The sequence below is a fragment of the Eschrichtius robustus genome, chromosome 13 (assembly GCF_028021215.1).
Source record: "Eschrichtius robustus isolate mEscRob2 chromosome 13, mEscRob2.pri, whole genome shotgun sequence".
NCBI classification, from domain to species: Eukaryota; Metazoa; Chordata; class Mammalia; order Artiodactyla; family Eschrichtiidae; genus Eschrichtius; species Eschrichtius robustus.
This window is the reverse complement of record NC_090836.1, coordinates 27,768,635-27,788,800: the sequence shown is the minus strand read 5'-3', so window position 1 is coordinate 27,788,800 and position 20,166 is coordinate 27,768,635. Positions and strand designations below refer to the sequence as shown.

Sequence of the window (20,166 nt, the reverse complement as noted above, 5' to 3'; positions counted from 1 at the left end):
GGATATATGTATACATACAGCTGATTCACTTTGCTGCACAGTAGAAACTAACACAAGGTTGTAAAGCAACTATACTCCAATAAAAATTAAAAAAAAAAAATAAAAAGCAACTTTAAAGCTGGATAAAATTGATTTTAACAACAACAACAATCATTTCAGCACTTTGGAAATTGACCAAAGGCACAAAACAATCTGAAAAGTGTTTCTTTTAAAAACTGCTGAACTTTGGGTAAGAACAGTAAGAAGCTGTGGTATTCTGGCCTGGGGCTGCACCTCTTCCTCCCCCAGCTCAGTCAATGTGAAGATTCTGCAAGGGTGGGGCAGGCTGTGAGGACTGGAGGTTTCTCTGCTGAAGTTAAGAGGGCTCATTTGATTTAGAGCAGTGAACCATATGCCCAGCAACACTGTCAGTGGAAGTGATGGTCTCTGAGGTGGGCAAGTGGGGAAGACCAAAGACTTTAATAGCCTGAAGCTCTGTTGTGGTCGGACAATCATTTCCTTGGCTGAGGCTGTGTGAATAACCAGCAGAGACAGAAGAGAGCCCAAGGCAGCAATCTCCTGGCCACTCTGAGGTTGTGGAGATGCAGACAGAAGATACAGACAGGAGATGTGAAAGGGCCACAAGGACTTGGAAATGCCCTGATCTTTAAATAAGTGTGTGCCCCTCCACACACACTTATAGGGCCATCAGCAGAGGAGAGAAGCTAACTGGATCTAGGTAGTTAAGCACCTGTGTTTAATAACTGTTTGATCTTTAACCTACACAGATATAGGGGCAACCCCTATAAAGCCAAGATCACATACAAACACAAGAATATTCAACAAAAAACTGAATAGAGACATTAGTGGCTGCATACCAGAGGAGAGATAAAGTTCATAGGTTTAGTCTAAGCAAGTTAATAAACAAACAAACAAAAAAACAAAAGTAACCACAGCCACTCTCAGTAGGGAAAATCCGAATCTGGAGTTCCCACAAAATAGGTTATCTAAAATGTCCAGGGCTTCCCTGGTGACACAGCGGTTAAGAATCTGCCTGCCGAGAGGGCAGACAGCAGAAGCAAGAAGAACTACAATCCTGCAGCCTGTGGACCAAAAACCACAGTTACAGAAAGATAGACAAGATGAAAACGCAGAGGGCTATGTACCAGATGAAGGAACAAGAAAAAACCCCAGAAAAACAACTAAATGAAGTGGAGATAGGCAACCTTCCAGAAAAAGAATTCAGAATAATGATAGTGAAGATGATCCAGGACCTCGGAAAAAGAATGGAGGCAAAGATTGAGAAGATGCAAGAAATGATTAACAAAGACCTAGAAGAACTAAAGAACAAACAAACAGAGATGACCAATACAATAACTGAAATGAAAACTACACTAGAAGGAATCAATAGCAGAATAACTGAGGCAGAAGAACGGATAAGTGACCTGGAAGACAGAATGGTGGAATTCACTGCTGTGGAACAGACTAAAGAAAAAAGAATGAAAAGAAATGAAGACAGCCTAAGAGACCTCTGGGACAACATTAAACGCCACAACATTCGCATTATAGGGGTCCCAGAAGGAGAAGAGAGAGAGAAAGGACCAGAGAAAATATTTGAAGAGATTATAGTCGAAAACTTCCCTAATATGGGAAAGGAAATAGCCACCCAAGTCCAGGAAGTGCAGAGAGTCCCATACAGGATAAACCCAAGGAGAAACATGCCGAGACACAGAGTAATCAAAGTGGCAAAAATTAAAGACAAAGAAAAATTATTGAAAGCAGCAAGGGAAAAACGACAAATAACATACAAGGGAACTCCCATAAGGTTAACAGCTGATTTCTCAGCAGAAACTCTGCAAGCCAGAAGGGAGTGGAATGATATACTTAAAGTGATGAAAGGGAAGAACCTACAACCAAGATTACTCTACCCAGCAAGGATCTCATTTAGATTTGATGGAGAAATCAAAAGCTTTACAGACAAGCAAAAGCTAAGAGAATTCAACACCACCAAACCAGCTCTACAACAAATGCTAAAGGAACTTCTCTAAGTGGGAAACACAAGAGAAGAAAAGGACCTACAAAAACAAACCCAAAACAATTAAGAAAATGGTCATAGGAACATACATATCAATAATTACCTTAAACGTGAATGGATTAAATGCCCCAACCAAAAGACATAGATTGGCTGAATGGATACAAAAACAAGACCCATATATATGCTGTCTACAAGAGACCCACTTTAGACCTAGGGACACATACAGACTGAAAGTGAGGGGATGGAAAAAGATATTCCATGCAAATGGAAATCAAAAGAAAGCTGGAGTAGCTATACTCATATCAGATAAAATAGACTTTAAAATAAAGAATGTTACAAGAGACAAGGAAGGACACTACATAATGATCAAGGGATCAATCCAAGAAGAAGATATAACAATTATAAATATATATGCACCCAACATAGGAGCACCTCAATACATAAGGCAACTGCTAACAGCTATAAAAGAGGAAATCGACAGTAACACAATAATAGTGGGGGACTTTAACACCTCACTTACACCAGTGGACAGATCATACAAAATGAAAATAAATAAGGAAACAGAAGCTTTAAATGGCACAATAGACCAGATAGATTTAATTGATATATATAGGACATTCCATCCAAAAACAGCAGATTACACGTTCTTCTCAAGTGCGCACGGAACATTCTCCAGGATAGATCACATCTTGGGTCACAAATCAAGCCTCAGTAAATTTAAGAAAATTGAAATCATATCAAGCATCTTTTCTGACCACAACGCTATGAGATTAGAAATGAATTACAGGGAAAAAAACGTAAAAAAGACAAACACATGGAGGCTAAACAATACGTTACTAAATAACCAAGAGATCACTGAAGAAATCAAAGAGGAAATCAAAAAATACCTAGAGACAAATGACAATGAAAACACGACGACCCAAAACCTATGGGATGCAGCAAAAGCAGTTCTAAGAGGGAATTTATAGCTCTACAAGCCTACCTAAAGAAACAAGAAAAATCTCAAGTAAACAATCTAACCTTACACCTAAAGAAACTAGATAAAGAAGAACAAACAAAACCCAAAGTTAGCAGAAGGAAAGAAATCATAAAGATCAGAGCAGAAATAAATGAAATAGAAACAAAGAAAACAATAGCGAAGATCAATAAAACTAAAAGCTGGTTCTTTGAGAAGATAAACAAAATTGATAAACCATTAGCCACACTCATCAAGAAAAAGAGAGAGGACTCAAATCAATAAAATCAGAAATGAAAAAGGAGAAGTTACAACAGACACCGCAGAAATACAAAGCATCCTAAGAGACTACTACAAGCAACTTTATGCCAATAGAATGGACAACCTGGAAGAAATGGACAAATTTTTAGAAAGGTATAAACTTCCAAGACTGAACCAGGAAGAAATAGAAAATATGAACAGACCAATCACAAGTAATGAAATTGAAACTGTGATTAAAAATCTTCCAACAAACAAAAGTCCAGGACCAGATGGCCTCACAAGTGAATTCTATCAAACATTTAGAGAAGAGCTAACACCTATCCTTCTCAAGCTCTTCCAAAAAATTGCAGAGGAAGGAACACTCCCAAACTCATTCTATGAGGCCACCATCACCCTGATACCAAAACCAGACAAAGACACTACAAAAAAAGAAAATTACAGACCAATATCACTGATGAATATAGATGCAAAAATCCTCAACAAAATACTAGCAAACAGAATCCAACAACACATTAAAAGGATCATACACCACGATCAAGTGGGATTTATCCCAGGGATGCAAGGATTCTTCAATATACGCAAATCAATCAATGTGATACACCATATTAACAAACTGAAGAAGAAAAACCATATGATCATCTCAATAGATGCAGAAAAAGCTTTTGACAAAATTCAACACCCATTTATGATAAAAACTCTCCAGAAAGTGGGCATAGAGGGAACTTTCCTCAATATAATAAAGGCCATATATGACAAACCCACAGCCAACATCATTCTCAATGGGGAAAAACTGAAAGCATTTCCTCTAAGATCAGGAACGAGACAAGGATGTCCACTCTCACCACTATTATTCAACATAGTTCTGGAAGTCCTAGCCACAGCAATCAGAGAAGAAAAAGAAATAAAAGGAATACAAATTGGAAAAGAAGAAGTAAAACTGTCACTGTTTGCGGATGACATGATACTATACATAGAGAATCCTAAAACTGCCACCAGAAAACTGCTAGAGCTAATGAATGAATATGGTAAAGTTGCAGGATACAAAATTAATGCACAGAAATCTCTTGCATTCCTATACACTAATGATGAAAAATCTGAAGATAAATTATGGAAACACTTCCATTTACCATTGCAACAAAAAGAATAAAATACCTAGGAATAAACCTACCTAGGGAGACAAAAGACCTGTATGCAGAAAACTATAAGACACTGATGAAAGAAATTAAAGGTGATACCAACAGATGGAGAGATATACCATGTTCTTGGATTGGAAGAATCAACATTGTGAAAATGAGTATACTACCCAAAGCAATCTACAGATTCAATGCAATCCCTATCAAATTACCAATGGCATTTTTTACGGAGCTAGTACAAGTCATCTTAAGATTTGTATGCAGACACAAAAGACCCCGAATAGCCAAAGCACTCTTGAGGGAAAAAAAAGGAGCTGGAGGAATCAGGCTCCCTGACTTCAGACTATACTACAAAGCTACAGTAATCAAGACAATATGGTACTGGCACAAAAACAGAAACATAGATCAATGGAAGAAGATAGAAAGCCCAGAGATAAACCCACGCACCTATGGTCAACTAATCTATGACAAAGGAGGCAAAGATATACAATGGAGAAAAGACTGTCTCTTCAATAAGTGGTGCTGGGAAAACTGGACAGCTACATGTAAAAGAATGAAATTAGAACAGTCCCTAACACCATACACAAAAATAAACTCAAAATGGATTAGAGACCTAAATATAAGACTGGACACTACAAAACTCTTAGAGGAAAACATAGGAAGAACACTCTTTGACATAAATCACAGCAAGATCTTTTTTGATCCACCTCCTAGAGTAATGGAAATAAAAACAAAAATAAACAAGTGGGACATAATGAAACTTCAAAGCTTTTGCACAGCAAAGGAAACCATAAACAAGACGAAAAGACAACCCTCAGAATGGGAGAAAATATTTGCAGATGAATCAACGGACAAAGGATTAATCTCCAAAATATATAAACAGCTCATTCAGCTCAATATTAAAGAAACAAACACCCCAATCCAAAAATGGGCAGAAGACCTAAATAGACATTTCTCCAAAGAAGACATACAGATGGCCAAGAAGCACATGAAAAGCTGCTCAACATCACTAATTATTAGAGAAATGCAAATCCAAACTACAATGAGGTATCACCTCACTCCTGTTAGAATGGGCAACATCAGAAAATCTACAAACAACAAATGCTGGAGAGGGTGTGGAGAAAAGGGAACCCTCTTGCACTGTTGGTGGGAATGTAAATTGATACAGCCACTATGGAGAACAATATGGAGGTTCCTTAAAAAACTAAAAATAGAATTACCATATGACCCAGCAATCCCACTACTGGGCATATACCCAGAGAAAACCGTAATTCAAAAAGAAACATGCACCCGAATGTTCATTGCGGCACTATTTACAATAGCCAGGTCATGGAAGCAACCTAAATGCCCATCAACAGACGAATGGATAAAGAATTTGTGGTACATATATACAATGGAATATTACTCAGCCATAAAAAGGAACAAAATTGAGTCATTTGTTGAGACGTTGATGGATCTAGAGACTGTCATACAGAGTGAAGTAAGTCAGAAAGAGAAAAACAAATATCGTATATTAATGCATGCATGTGCAACCTAGAAAAATGGTACAGATGAGCCGGTTTGCAGGGTAGAAGTTGAGACACAGATGTAGAGAATGGACATATGGACACCAAGGGGGGAAAACTGCGGTGGGGTGGGGATGGTGGTGTGCTGAATTGGGCGATTGGGATTGACATGTATACACTGATGCGTATAAAATTGATGCCTAATAAGAACCTGCAGTATAAAAAAACAAACAAACAAAACAACTAATACTAAACTTTCATTGGGTTATTTGTATGGAAATATGTTACTATAAATGTTTCAGACATTACATGAAATTTCTAAAAATCTTAAAAACAAAAACAAAACAAAACAAAACAAACAAACAAAAAAGAATCTGCCTGCCAATGCAGGGGACACGGGTTTGAGCCCTGGTCTGGGAAGATGCCACATGCCGCAGAGCAACTAAGCCCATGTACCACAACTACTGAAGCCCGCGCGCCTAGAGCCTGTGCTCTGCAACAAAAGAAGTCACCGCAATGAGAAGCCCACGCCCTCAACGAAGAGTAGCTCCCACTCGCCACAACTAGAGAAAGCCCATGCGCAGCAACAAAGACCCAACGCAGCCAAAAATAAATAAATAAACAAACAAATTATAACGTCCAATATTCAGCAAAAAAAAAAAGAGATATTCAAATAAATAGTGAAGTATTAACCTACACTGAAGAAAAAAGGCAGTCAAATAAAATTGTCTCTGAGTGAACTTAGATACTGGATGTAGCAAAGATTTCAACACAGCTATTATGTATGTTCAAAGAAATAAAGGTAATCATATTTGAAGAACATGAAAAGTATAACAACAATACATGCATACATAGCAATTTTCAAGGAGGAATCAGACAGCATAAAAAAGAACCAAATGAGGGCTTCCCTGGTGGCGCAGTGGTTGAGAGTCTGCCTGCCAATGCAGGGGACACGGGTTCGCGCCCTGGTCTGGGAGGATCCCACATGCCGCGGGGCGGCTAGGCCCGTGAGCCACAACTACTGAGCCTGTGCGCCTGAAGCCTGTGCTCCGCAACGAGAGAGGCCACGATAGTGAGAGGCCCGCGCACTGCGATGAAGAGTGGCCCCCACTCGCCGCAACTAGAGAAAGCCCTTGCGCAGAAACGAAGACCCAACATAGCAATCAATCAATCAATCAATAAATAAATCTTTAAAAAAAAAAAAAAAAAGAACCAAATGAAAATTCTGGAGTTGAAAAGTACAATAACTGAAATGAAAAATTCACCTCAGAGACTCAACAGCAGAAATAAGATGGCAGAAGAATCAATCAACTTGAAGGAATATTAATTGAAATCATACAGTCTAAAGAACAAAGAGAAAAAAGGAAGAAAAGTGAACAGGTCTCAGAAACTCACATAATGGGACTTCCCTGGTGGAGCAGTGGTTAAGAATCCGCCTGCCAATGCAGGGGACACGGGTTCAAGCCCTGGTCCGGGAAGATCCCACATGATGCTGAGCAACTAAGCTTGTGTGCCACAACTACTGAGCCTGAGCTCTAGAGCCCACGAGCCACAACTACTGAGCCCATGCACCAAAGCCTGTTACTGAAGCCTGTGTGCCTAGAGTCCATGCTCCGCAACAAGAGAAGCCACCACAATGAGAAGCCCACACACCTCAACGAAGAGTAGCCCCTGCTCGCCACAACTAGAGAAAGCCTGTGCACAGCAACGAAGACCCAGCGCAGCCAAAATTAAATAAATACATAAATTTAAAAAAAAAAAAAGAAAGAAACTTGGGTAATGAAAATATGAAATTCAAAGAAACAATGGCTGAAAACTTCTCAAACTGATTTAAAAAATCTACACAACCAAGAAGCTCAATCTACTCCAAGCAGGATAAATACAAAAAAGATCCACATCATTTTCAAACTATTAAAAGCCAAAAACAAAGAGAAAACTTTGAAAGCAGCAAGAGAAAAGCGATTCATTACATACAGGAGACTGTCAATACAATTAAGGGCTAACTTCTCATCTGACACAAGGGAGGACAGAAAGCAGTGAAATGACATTCAAATTGCTGAAAGAAAAAAGCTATCAGCCAAGAATTCTGTGTCTAGCAATGCTATCATTCAATAGTGAAGAAAAAAATATTTTCCAAATAAACAAAGCCCAAGAAAATTCATTGCTATGCACTCTACCTCACAAGAAACACATCAATTTCATACTGAAAGGAACTTATTCCAGAAATGGTAAATATATGGGTTAAAAACATATTTGTAGACTTTTTTCTTTTTTCAAATTGAAGAATAGTTGATTTACAATGTTGTGTTAGTTTCTGGTGTACAGCAAAGTGATTCAGTTACACGTATATATTCTCTATCCATATTCTTTTCCATTATGCTTTATCACAGGATATTGAATATATTTCCTGGTGCTATACAGTAGGACCTTGTTGCTTATCTATTTTATATATAGTAGTTTGTATCTGCTAATCCCAAACTCCTAATTTATCCCTCCCGCACCCCCCTTTCCTCTTTGGTAACCATAAGCTTGTTTTCTATGTCTTTGAGTCTGTTTGTTTCGTAAATAAGTTCATTTGTGTCATATTTTAGATTCCACATATAAGTGATGTCATATGGTATTTGTCTTTCTCTTTCTGACTTACTTCACTTAGTATGATAATCTCTAGGTCCATCCATGTTGCCACAGATGACATTATTTCATTCACTTTTATGGCTGAGTAGTATTCCACTGTGTATATATACTACATCCTCTTTATCCATTCAACTGTCGATGGACATTTAAGTTGCTTCCATGTCTTGGCTATTGTAAATAGTGCTGCTATGAACATTGGGGTGCATGTATCTTTTCGAATTAGAGTTGTCTCTGGATATACGCCCAGGAGTGGGATTGCTGGATCATATGGTTACTCTAAGTTTTTTAAGGAACCTCCATACTATTCTCCATAGTGGCTGCACCAATTTACATCCCCACCAACAGTGTTGGAGGGTTCCCTTTTTTCCACATCCTCTCCAGCATTTATTTGTAGACTTTTAAATGATGGCCATTCTGACTGGTGTGAGATGATACCTCACTGTAATTTTGATTTGCATTTCTCTAATAATTAGTGATGTTGATCATCTTTTTATGTGCCTTTTGGCCATCTGTATGTCTTCTTTGGAGAAATGTTTATTTAGGTCATCTGCCCATTTTTTGATTGGGTTGTTTGCTTTTTTGTCATGGAGTTGTATGAGCCATTTGTATATTTTGGAAATTAAGCCCTTGTCGGTTGTACCATTTGCAAATATTTTCTCCCAGTCCATAGGCTATCTCTTCATTTTGCTTACAGTTTCCTTTGCTGTGCAAAAGCTTATAAGTTTGACTAGGTCCCATTTGTTTATTTTTGCTTTTATTTTTATTGCCTCAGGAGACTGACCTAAGAAAACACTGGTACAATTTCTGTCAGAGAATGTTTTGCTATATTCTCTTCTAGGAGTTTTATGGTGTCATGTCTTATATTTAAGTCTTTAAGCCATTTTGAATTTATTTTTGTGTATGGTGTGAGGGTGTGTTCTAACTTCATTGATTTACATGCAGCTGTTCAGGTTTCCCAACACCAATTGCTGAAGAGACTGTTTTTTCTCCATTGTATATTTTTGTCTCCTTTGTCGAAGATTAACTGACCATAGGTGTGTGGGTTTATTTCTGGGCTCTCTATTCTGTTCCATTGATCCACATGTCTGTTTTTATACCAATATCACACTGTTTTGATTATTGTAGCTTTATAGTACTGTCTGAAGTCTCAGAGGGTTATGCCCCCAACTTTCTTCTTTTTCCTCAGGATTGCTTTGGCAATTCTGGGTCTTTTATGGTTCCATATAAATTTTAGGATTATTTGTTCTAGTTCTGTAAAAAATGTCATGGGTATTTTGATAGGGATTGTATTAAACCTGTAGATTACTTCCGGTAGTATGGCTATTTTAACAATATTAATTTTTCCAATCCAAGAGCATGGGATAGTTTTCCATTTCTTTGAATCATCTTCAATTTCCTTTATCAATGTTTTATAATTCTCAGCATATAAATCTTTTACCTCCTTCGTCAGGTTTTATTCCTAAGTATTTTTTTTTTTTGCTGCAATTTTAAAAGGGATTGTTTTTTTATTTTCCCTTTTTGATATTTCATTGTTAGTGTAAAGAAATGCAACAGATTTATTTATGTTAATCTTGTATCCTGCTATGTTGCTGAATTCGTTTATCAGTTTCTAGTAGTTTCTGTGTGGAGTCTTTAAGGGTTTTCTATATATAGTATCATGTCATATGCATATAATGACAATTTTACCACTTCTCTTCCAATTTGGATACCTTTTATTTCTTTTTCTTGTCTGATTGCTGTGGCTAGGACTTCCAATACTATGTTGAATAGAAGTGGTGAGAATGGGCATCATTGTCTTGCTCCAGATTTTAGTGGGAAGGCTTTCAAGCTTTTCACCGTTGAATGTTATGCTGGCTGTGGGCTTTTCATAAATAGTTTTTATTATGTTGAGATATGTTCCTTCAATACCCGTTTTGGTAAGAGTTTTTATCATGAATGGATGTTGCATTTTATCAAATGCTTTTTCTGCATCTATTGAGATGATTATGTGGTTTTTGTCTTTTCTTCTGTTGATGTTGTCAGCATCACATTAATTTGCATATGTATATCTTTTTTACTATTCTCTTAACTTCTTTAAAAGACATAAAATTGTACAAAACAGTGATCATTTCACTATATTAATGAGTTTAAAACACATATAAAAATATTTATGTAACACAGGGGCTTCCCTGGTGGCGCAGTGGTTGGGAGTCCACCTGCCAATGTAGGGGACACGGGTTCGAGCCCTGGTGCAGGAAGATCCCACATGCCATGGAGCAGCTGGGCCTGTGTGCCACAACTGCTGAGCCGGCACTCTAGAGCCTGCGAGCTACAACTACTGAAGCCTGTGCTCCTGGAGTCCATGCTCTGCAACAGTAGAAGCCATTGCAATGAGAAGCCCACGCACCTCAACAAAGAGTTGCCCCCGCTCACCGCAACTGGAGAAAGCCCACGCACAGCAACGAAGACCCAATGCAGCCAAAAATACATAAATAAAATAAATAAATTTATAAAAAATAAATATATATATATTTATGTAACACAAAAGAAGGCAGTCAAGGAGCAAAAGAATCCCCACCCAAATAACCTTATGTGATCTAAAGAATTCCTTTTCAATATTTAAACTTTAGCAAAGAAGAAATGATTAACAGTTTTGACTAGAGAATCAAACAGAAATTACTATGATATTATTAAAATGTATTATCCAGGTTTGATGAAATTTTAAAAGTCAGGACACATATATAAAATGACCAAAAAAAAAAACCCCAAAATGAAATAAAACAGAAAACAGTTGATCCTTGAACATGGGTTTGAACCGCACAGGTCAACTTATATGCACATTTTTTTTTTCAGTAAATGCATACTACAGTACTACATAATCCATGGTTGGTTGAATTCATGATGCATAACCACGGATATGGAGGGCTGACAGTAAACTTATCCTGGGATTTTCAAACACATTGGGGATCAGCACCCATAACCCTTATGTTGTTCAAGGGTCAACTGTAATTATGTTTCCAAAATGTCAGGGTTTATAGCAATCATTCTTTATATTCATTTATAGTCATTCCAACATCTCAACCTCTGAAAGCAAGCAAGAGAGACACAGAGCTGAATGGGAACTTACTTTGTAAATTAATGTGGACCCTGATAAAGCCAGACTCTCCTTGCCTCAAAAGCAAATGGAGAATTCACTGTTCAGTATTTGCACATGTTCAATAAATATTTTAACTTTGCAGAGATGATTTCTGCATAATTCAGACCAGAATGGAATTTGGCCAGGTGTCTCAAATCTCTCAATCTAAATTTTAGATCTAGAAGACCTTATGATTTGTACAGAAAAAGTAATTATAGCCTTGAACAAAAGAGTCCTATTACCTGAATTTCTTCAATTATTGATTTGAACTGGGGAATACGCTCTGTCATGTTTTTAACCAATTCCATTGCGTTATCAAATCCCTTCACATATTCTCCATACATCTTAAGGAATGGGGCCAATTTCTGAAGGATGTCACCAATTCTAGGGGTAGTTTCCCTGTATAAAACATAGAAACAAGTTGTTAAGATTTCTTATAGAATGAGTGAATTAAGAGGACTCCAAATGAAGTAATCACTTTCTACACATACCCTGAGCTTTGTCAGATCCACTTTGCTATGAGATTGATAGAGAGCGAAAAAGCACCTTTTTACAGGGAGTTTAGGAATGACACAGTAAAGAGAGATGCTTTACTCTTGGAATTCTTGAAGCTCCAGGTTACCCTTAATATCTTGTCTCCACTAATCAAACTATAGTTTGGAAAGGAGAGATGAAACCTTTTTCAACTAAAGACAAAAATGTACCACAAGGTCTTTCAGTGATCTTTAACATAAAATCTTTGCGTAAATGTTTGTTTACAGCTCTGTGTAGCATTATTATTTCAATTTAACAGCTGAATAACACAGCTTCTAGTATGACTGCCTTAGATATATTATTTGTTATCTATGCTTCTTACCATTCTTGCATTCTTTTCTCCAGCTCTGGCAATAGGAATTTACTATGGAAGGCATTTATTGATGAAATATTAGAAAAGATTTTATTCACCATCTCTGCTGGAAATGAGCCTCGATTTGCTTCTTCCAGTAGTTTGCAATAAAATACCTGAATAAGAGAATTAATGCAAACATTACTTCAAATTTATTGGTCAACCATCTAGCACTGTGCTAAGGCACATAGTGGGCTCTTAGTAACTTTCTGTTGAATAAATGGAAAAGTTCGTGATTCAAGAAATCAATCATCTTTGAAATGTAGGAGTGAGTATATGCTTTAAGAAGAACCAGGAATTAGAATTAGGAAGCTTTGACTCTAACCTAGGCTATGCCTCTATGTGGGATGTTAATCTTTTCTGTTCCAGAGAATTTCCAGTTGAGGGTAACAGGATTTACCCTTCCTATCCATAGGCAGAGTTAAAAGATGGAAAACTATATAGATGCATAATAATTGTGGTATTTTCCACTCCTCCTTATATTTTGAATGACTTCTATGGCACATATTACATATTGCCCTTTATTATAATTTGTTAGCATGTATCTCATTTTCCCTATTAAAACTGTACACTCCTTGGGGAGGTAGAACATTGTGATTTACTTCTCACAGTAGAAAAGGTGCTTAAAAAATATGTGGTCAATGCATGAACAAAAGAGTATTTCAGTTCTCACATGTTTCCCTGCTTTAGTAAATAATAATGCATGGTAACTTAAAACTCAGAAATGAGGATAAAAAGATCTTCTCTTGTACATAATAACAAGTATCTTAAAGACAGTAAAAAAAAGTTTTGCAGTCTTAGCTCTACTCCAGTAGGGCTACTATACCTCTTAATTGCCATTCTGTTAAATGTAGGCAGAAGGAGGTCTGTTCTTTCATAATGTCCAGATGGTTGTTTGTTTTCTAAATTCACCTCCATTGCATTTTCTTGGGAGGCAAAAAGAATACAAAATTATGTCCTTAGAGACTCCAATAGGTTATTTTAGTAATTAAGACTAAATTCTAAAAGGTCAGCAACAGTAGCTGACAAGATAATATGGCTGAAAAAAAAAAAGAAAAAAAAAAAAAGTGCAATGAGGAAAAAACACATTTCCACTAGGGGAATACCTAAAAGTTTCAGGTCTGTAATCGCCATGAGGAGAAACATTGTTTCAAAGGCACAAACCAACATGAATTGATTGACTTATGGTGAAATTCTTAGGAAAGTGAGTATTTGAGTCACAAACACATTGTCTCAGAGAACACAAGTCTTAATCCGGCCCCTTAAGGCTCACCCTAACAGGCATGTAGTCTACTCTAGGAACTGATAAAGAGGTGTGCCAAGGATGGCCTGCTCCCACGAAGTTCCATTTTTCCAACTGCAATAGCGGGACCTCTTCTTGCAACTAATTTACTCAAAGTTGGCAACTTTATCTTTTAATAAGAGGAGTCTGTATTAGCAGACAATCTACCAATTATCTTGATCTTTTATCACTGAAACAGGATTAAGAGGCCATCGTTTTTAACAGTTATTCTTAATGATGCATTTTAAAACTTTCTTTGCAAATGTATATTTGAGATGATTCACAAGCATCTACCATGATGAAAGTACAAAATGTTATTCACATATTCAACAAATATTTACACCTGGCACTGTTTTTAACGTTTTATGCAAGGCCGAACAAGTGAACTCTCAAAATTCCTTCTGGCCCTATGACTGCAGCAATTCAGATCATTCACAAGGGCTGAACAGCAAGTGAGACAAGAATCAGTGATGTATTCATGTCAACAGCAGAATCTCCTATTTACTAACACGGCCTTCAGGATCACAATAAGTGGGCAAGAAACAGAGTAGTGTTTAGGATTGAAAGACACAGATAAAGGCATTTTGCGACTCATACAGAGAGTCCTTCAATCTGTTTTTTATGAATTATGAAACCTTTATACCTAATGAATTCACTGACAGAGCTGAAAATGTTAGAGAGCTCCTTGAGGAAGTAGCTTTCACTTGCCAAAAATGGCTAGGTCCTTCTTGCAGTTTCTAAAACACTTAAATTACTAAGTTAAAATGATGTATAATGCTAAAAAATAAAATACTGAAAGGGAAAATATTACCTGATCTAAGAGGTCAAGTCGGCTGACGTAAGCTCTTTCTGTAAGCAAAAGTTCATTGGCTATTTTGTGAAGTTTTTGCTCATTAGTCTCCTGAAAACAGAACAGATATTCACATATTAGGAAATAAAGCTTGGACAGTATTTCTCAAGTAATAAATATTATCAAATGGTTTCATCAAGGACTCCCCTGGTGGCGCAGTGGTTAAGAATCCAACTGCCAGTGCAGGGGACATGGGTTCGAGCCCTGGTCTGGGAAGATCCCACATGCCGCGGAGCAACTAAGCCCATGTGCCACAACTACTGAGCCTGCGCTCTAGAGCCCGCGAGCCACAACTACGGAGCCTGCGTGTCACAACTATTGAAGCCCATGCACCTAGAGCCTGTGCTCTGAAACAAAAGAAGCCACCACAATGAGAAGCCCGGGCACCGCAATGAAGAGTAGCCCTCGCTCACCGCAACTAGAGAAAGCCCGCTTGTAGCAACGAAGACCCAATGCAGCCAAAAACAAACAAACAAATAAATAAATAAATAAAATTTTTGAAAAATTGATTTAAAAAAAATGGTTTCATCAAAAGTTTTCTTAAGCTTCTCAGGTACCCAATTCCTTTCAGTCATCAAGGAACATCCAACCAGAAATGAAAATTAGAAATCAGCTAGATTTAATCTATGATAACTTCTTTGATCTCTGTATCAACACTATCTTCCACCTTTTCCTTGAAACATCTTTTATCTTTTTTACTTCCCAGACACTTTACTTTCCTCATTTTCCCCCTACCTCTCTCAGGCTACTCTTTGGACATGTTTTTATCACTCTCTCAAAGATCTTGTTTAATTATTAGCTCTATGCACAGAACTTTTTACCTTAAAAAAACTTTATTATGGAAAAATTTCAATCATATATAAAAGTAGACAAAATAGTAAAACAAACCCCCATGTGTCCATCACCAAGATCCAACATCAACTCATTGTTAATCTTCTTTCACCTATGCTCGCACCCACCTCCCTCTATCTATATTATTTTTAATTAAATCTAGACTTTAATATTTCTTCACTTTATATTTACTTAACTCTTAAATATCTTTGTATAACCTTGCTAGTGCCATGAGGATAGGAACATTTTTTCCTTGTTAACTGCTCCATCTCTTGTATCTACTGCAGTGCTTCAATAAAACACTGGCACTCAATAAAATATCACTGAATGAATGAATGAGAAGCAGTCTCACATGACTAACTATTGCTGGACATTTATTACCACTTTGACATGTTGTCAATCTAAGACCAAACTCATCGTTTCTGCAAAATCTCCATCCTACCGCCACCCTCCAACCTTACCATCCTAGCAATAGTTCCATCCCTTTCCAGTTAGCTGACTTAAATTACTTTAAGCTTAGTTCCCTACCACAAAATCCAGTCAGCCACCAACTCCTGTTCATGGCATTTTGTCTTTAGCATCCATCTTTTACGCTCTCATCACTGCCACCCTGTTTTGCTCATACCTTATCTCAAGCCCAGGCCAATCAATAGTTGCCCAATTAACTGATTCCATTATTTGTTTTGGCTCTAACCCACCTTGAATACTATCGTATGAGGAATTTTTCTAAAACTCTGCTCTGGGGATGTCCCTGGTGGCACAGCAGTGGTTAAGAATCCGTCTGCCAATGCAGGGGACACAGGGCCGATCCCTGGTCCAGGAAGAAACCACGTGCTGCGGAGCAACTAAGCCTGTGCACCACAACTACTGAGCCTGCGCTCTAGAGCCAAGCCACAACTACTGAAGCAAGCATGCCTAGAGCCTGTGCTCTGTAACGAAGAGTAGCCCCTGCTCGCCACAACTAGAGAAAGCCTGCGCACAGCAACGAAGACCCAACGCAGCCAAAAAATAAATAAATAAAATTTAAAAACAAAACAAAACAAAAACTCTGCTCTGCTCACCTAATCCTAATTCCCATAGGAAAAACCAAAATTCTTCAATAGTCCTCTTCTCACTGACAGGATAAAATCCAGACTCTGCGTACCATCCAGAGTTGTTTCTACCTAGTTACTTTGCTGAAATAATTTTCTCATTCTAGGAGAGTATGAAATATAATAAGAGTTTAGTAAAAACTTTAGTACCAAAGCAGACCAAAGTGTACTTTAAACCAGTGTCTGATTTGTGTAAATGCTACATTTTAAACTATGTATAAAATGCTATTAAGTTGTATAAATGCTTCATTGTGTTAAAAACATATGACATCTACTTTATGCTTTATATGCAATATATGTTCTGACGTGGTAAGTTACCATGTTGCTTCTTACAGAACTGAGGTATTTTTATGTGAAGTCTTTAGGGTAAGGTAACATAATATGTTTAAATAATTTGTGGTCTCAGAAACACTGAAATAAGAACTGTGTAGTAATCGAGACTTCCCTGGTGGTCCAGGGGTTAAGACTCCTGGATCTCATTGCAGAGGGCCCAGGTTTGATCCCTGGTCAGGGAACTAGATCCTGCATGCCACAATTAAGAGCCCACATGCTGCAACTAAAAGATCCCGCATGCAGCAACGAAGATCCCGCGTGCCACAACTAAGACCCGGCGCAGCCAAATAAATATTAAAAAAAAAACTATGTAGTAGTCAAATTCCATAATTAGTCAAAGTTTTGGTTTAACTTAAACTCAGAGTGAAGTACTAGCATTGTTGCTTGCCTACCTGGCATCCCTTCCCCGCTATCTCTTAATGGTATCCAGATTTGGTTAGTGTGTCTACCCCACTACTATGTAGCCTTTCCTTTGGGGAAACTGACCTTATCCACAGATCAAAAGGGGAGCCCTGAATGGTGTCACAATCAGGAGTATACAGCGATAGGTTCAGGGGCCAATGAGACACGAGGGAATATGCACTGGAAGCTTTGGAAAAGGAGGCTCCCTACTCTTAAGGAAGAACCATGGAAAAAGAGATCTCTCTTTGCTGCTCCATGTAAATGAGGGTACATGTAGTCTTGAGTGCTATAAGCAGCCATCCCATAACCACAGAGATGAAGCCAATAAACTTCCTTATTGTTTAAGCCAGGTTGAGTAATACTGGTGTTATTTGTAGCATCCTGATTAATACAAAAAACTTAAATACTAAGAAACATATGCAGTATATTCCATGAAACTGATAAACTTTCAAGAAATTTTTAGACAATCACTATTTATAGAGAAGAAAGTAAAATACTTAATGAACTAAAAATGTGACTTTCAAAGATGTAATTAAGTGTAATAAGTAAATACATAAGAACTCTATCAACATTTCAGAAAAAGTTCTACACACTCACAGGAAATACTGACCTGCACCAACACTACAGCCATTTGTTTTGGTTCTTTAAGCCAGATTTACTGAGATGAAATTTACAATTAGTAAAATTCACCCTTTTGGTGAATAGTTCTAGGAGTTTTGACAAATGGTTACAATCATGTCACCACCACCACCACAATCAAGATACAGAACATTTCTATCGAAACTTTTCTTAGGTCTCTGCAGTCAACCCCACTCCTCTTCCACCACCAGCTCCTACTAATTGTTGATCTGGCTTGTTCCAGAATGTCATGTAAATGGAATCACACAGTATGTGCCTTTTGAGTCTTGCTTTATCAAAATGCATTTGAGATACATCCAAGTTGTTATTAGTATTAGTAGTTCATTCTTTTCAAGCCCTTCATTTTATTCTAATAGTGGAGATATCTTCTTGACCCACTATACTTTTTTGTATTTTCTAATTCTAGTTCTAGCTAATATCTTTAAAGAAAACAATCCAGCAGAATTTGTGCCATGATAAAGTAATACATCTTTTGTAAGTCAGAGAATTCATTAAACAAGTCATAATGTCTACTATTGCTATGCAATGAAGTCACCCCTGAGGTCTTCCATATCCTATGAGATCTTAAATAGGAAGCTTCTAAGAAACAATCTTTTTGCTGACTGCAAATTATACTTTAGCTGAACGTGGCAAATTGTGGGTATACTGGTTGTATTTTGCAAAATCCAAGGGTATGCCAGCAGTTATTAGTAAAAGCTATATTCCTTCCACACAGATGGTCTTCTAACATTAGGTCCCTGACCTTGCAAAAGCCAACACAAAGTAAACTTGCTGACATATGGTTTAATCACTCACATATAAGGTTTGTGAAAAGTTACTAGGGATTTTGTGGTGGAAGTGACGACATCACAGGCTCATGGAGCCTTTCTTTAGGTTAATCACAACAATAATAGCATCACCACAATAAGAACAGCTAACTATTATTCACTCATTGCTTGTTATATGCCAGACTGTTACAAGTATTTTACACAGATTGACTGGTCCTTACAACAAGTCTATAAAACGGGTGCCATTATTATTCCTATTTTATAGGTAGTATACACACACAACAAAACAAAATTCCAGAGCTTAAAAAAAAAAATCCAAGGCTCAAAGAGGCCAGGAAACTTGCCCAAGGTCACACAGAACCCAAATGAATCAGATTTTATTCACATAAGAGAGTATGTGATTTTTGAGTAACTCTTCAGTAAATATTTGGCTCTCACTCTAACCCTTCTTTGCAACAAAAAACAAGACTGTATTAAGTGCCTACAAGTGAACAGACTAACAAAATACTAACTATCCACTTAAAAATGGAATGTGCATTTTAATTTATATACTGATTATTTTTCCAACATAAATTTTATTTAAAGCAGACTTTTTAGCATTTAGTAATAATTATCAGGTATAAAAAATTCAGTCATATTTGATGTAATAATATGATGGCTTCTAAATTTTAAAAAATTAGTTTAGTTTCTGAAACTTACCTATAAGTACATTTAGGGAGAAATATATGATCTCTCTGCATGTACAGGGCTCAATTACTCTAACAGACTTATGCTTAAATAATGCACAAAGTAGTTTTAAAGCTGCTGGTACATTGGGGCTGTAGCCTGATATTTTTTTTAAATAGCACTTTACTAAGAAGTCATTTATTTTTGTGATTCTTTGGAAAACAATAATGGTTACACAATACTGATTTGATGAGTAATCCCATTTGATTCTTTTGGAGCTGAATACACAGGCTTGACTTTTCAAAATAATTATAAATATGCTATTTAAAAAGTATCTTACTTTTGATATTCCTCTATAAAATAAAGGGATTGGTTTTCTTTCTTTTTTTACTTGCAAATATATACTATATTGAAAGCAGATTCTCAGAGTATTGCCTCAAACAAAAATACACTAGAGTATACCTAAACTATCAGAACTGAAAAAGTAAGATACACTCCTCTTACACTAATAGACTATACAATTTATTTTCCCCTGCTCCTCTCTGCTCAATGCATTCCTAGGCTACTACTGTGTACCTTTACACCTCTGAGAATCTTTTCGTAGAGATCTGCTCCATTTTCACTTGGGTTAGGGTCAGCCTAGTTATTAGTCACTGTACCCACTGGCACATGAAGTGTTGCAGTGTCAGTTCTGCCTCCTTCCTTGCAGGTGTCACCAGCTCCTGCAGGTCTTTTCAGACCTTTCGGCATGACTCTTCCATATGGCAGGAGCCGGGACAAAGAGCAGCTCTCAGAGTTCTGG

At 37.2% G+C, this 20,166-nt stretch overlaps 1 protein-coding gene across 2 annotated transcripts in view; it reads right to left on the bottom strand.

Moving 5' to 3' along the window:
* The window catches only part of FGD4 (FYVE, RhoGEF and PH domain containing 4), a 210,687-nt gene that overhangs the window by 24,904 nt on the left and 165,617 nt on the right, over nucleotides 1–20,166 (bottom strand). For both annotated transcript variants that reach the window (XM_068560069.1, XM_068560070.1), the window contains exons 5-7: nucleotides 14,597–14,686; nucleotides 12,474–12,619; nucleotides 11,860–12,016 (exon numbers count right to left, since the gene is read on the bottom strand). In XM_068560069.1, the coding sequence (XP_068416170.1) occupies nucleotides 11,860–12,016; nucleotides 12,474–12,619; nucleotides 14,597–14,686 (393 nt within the window). The remainder of the gene's footprint in view (nucleotides 1–11,859; nucleotides 12,017–12,473; nucleotides 12,620–14,596; nucleotides 14,687–20,166) is intronic.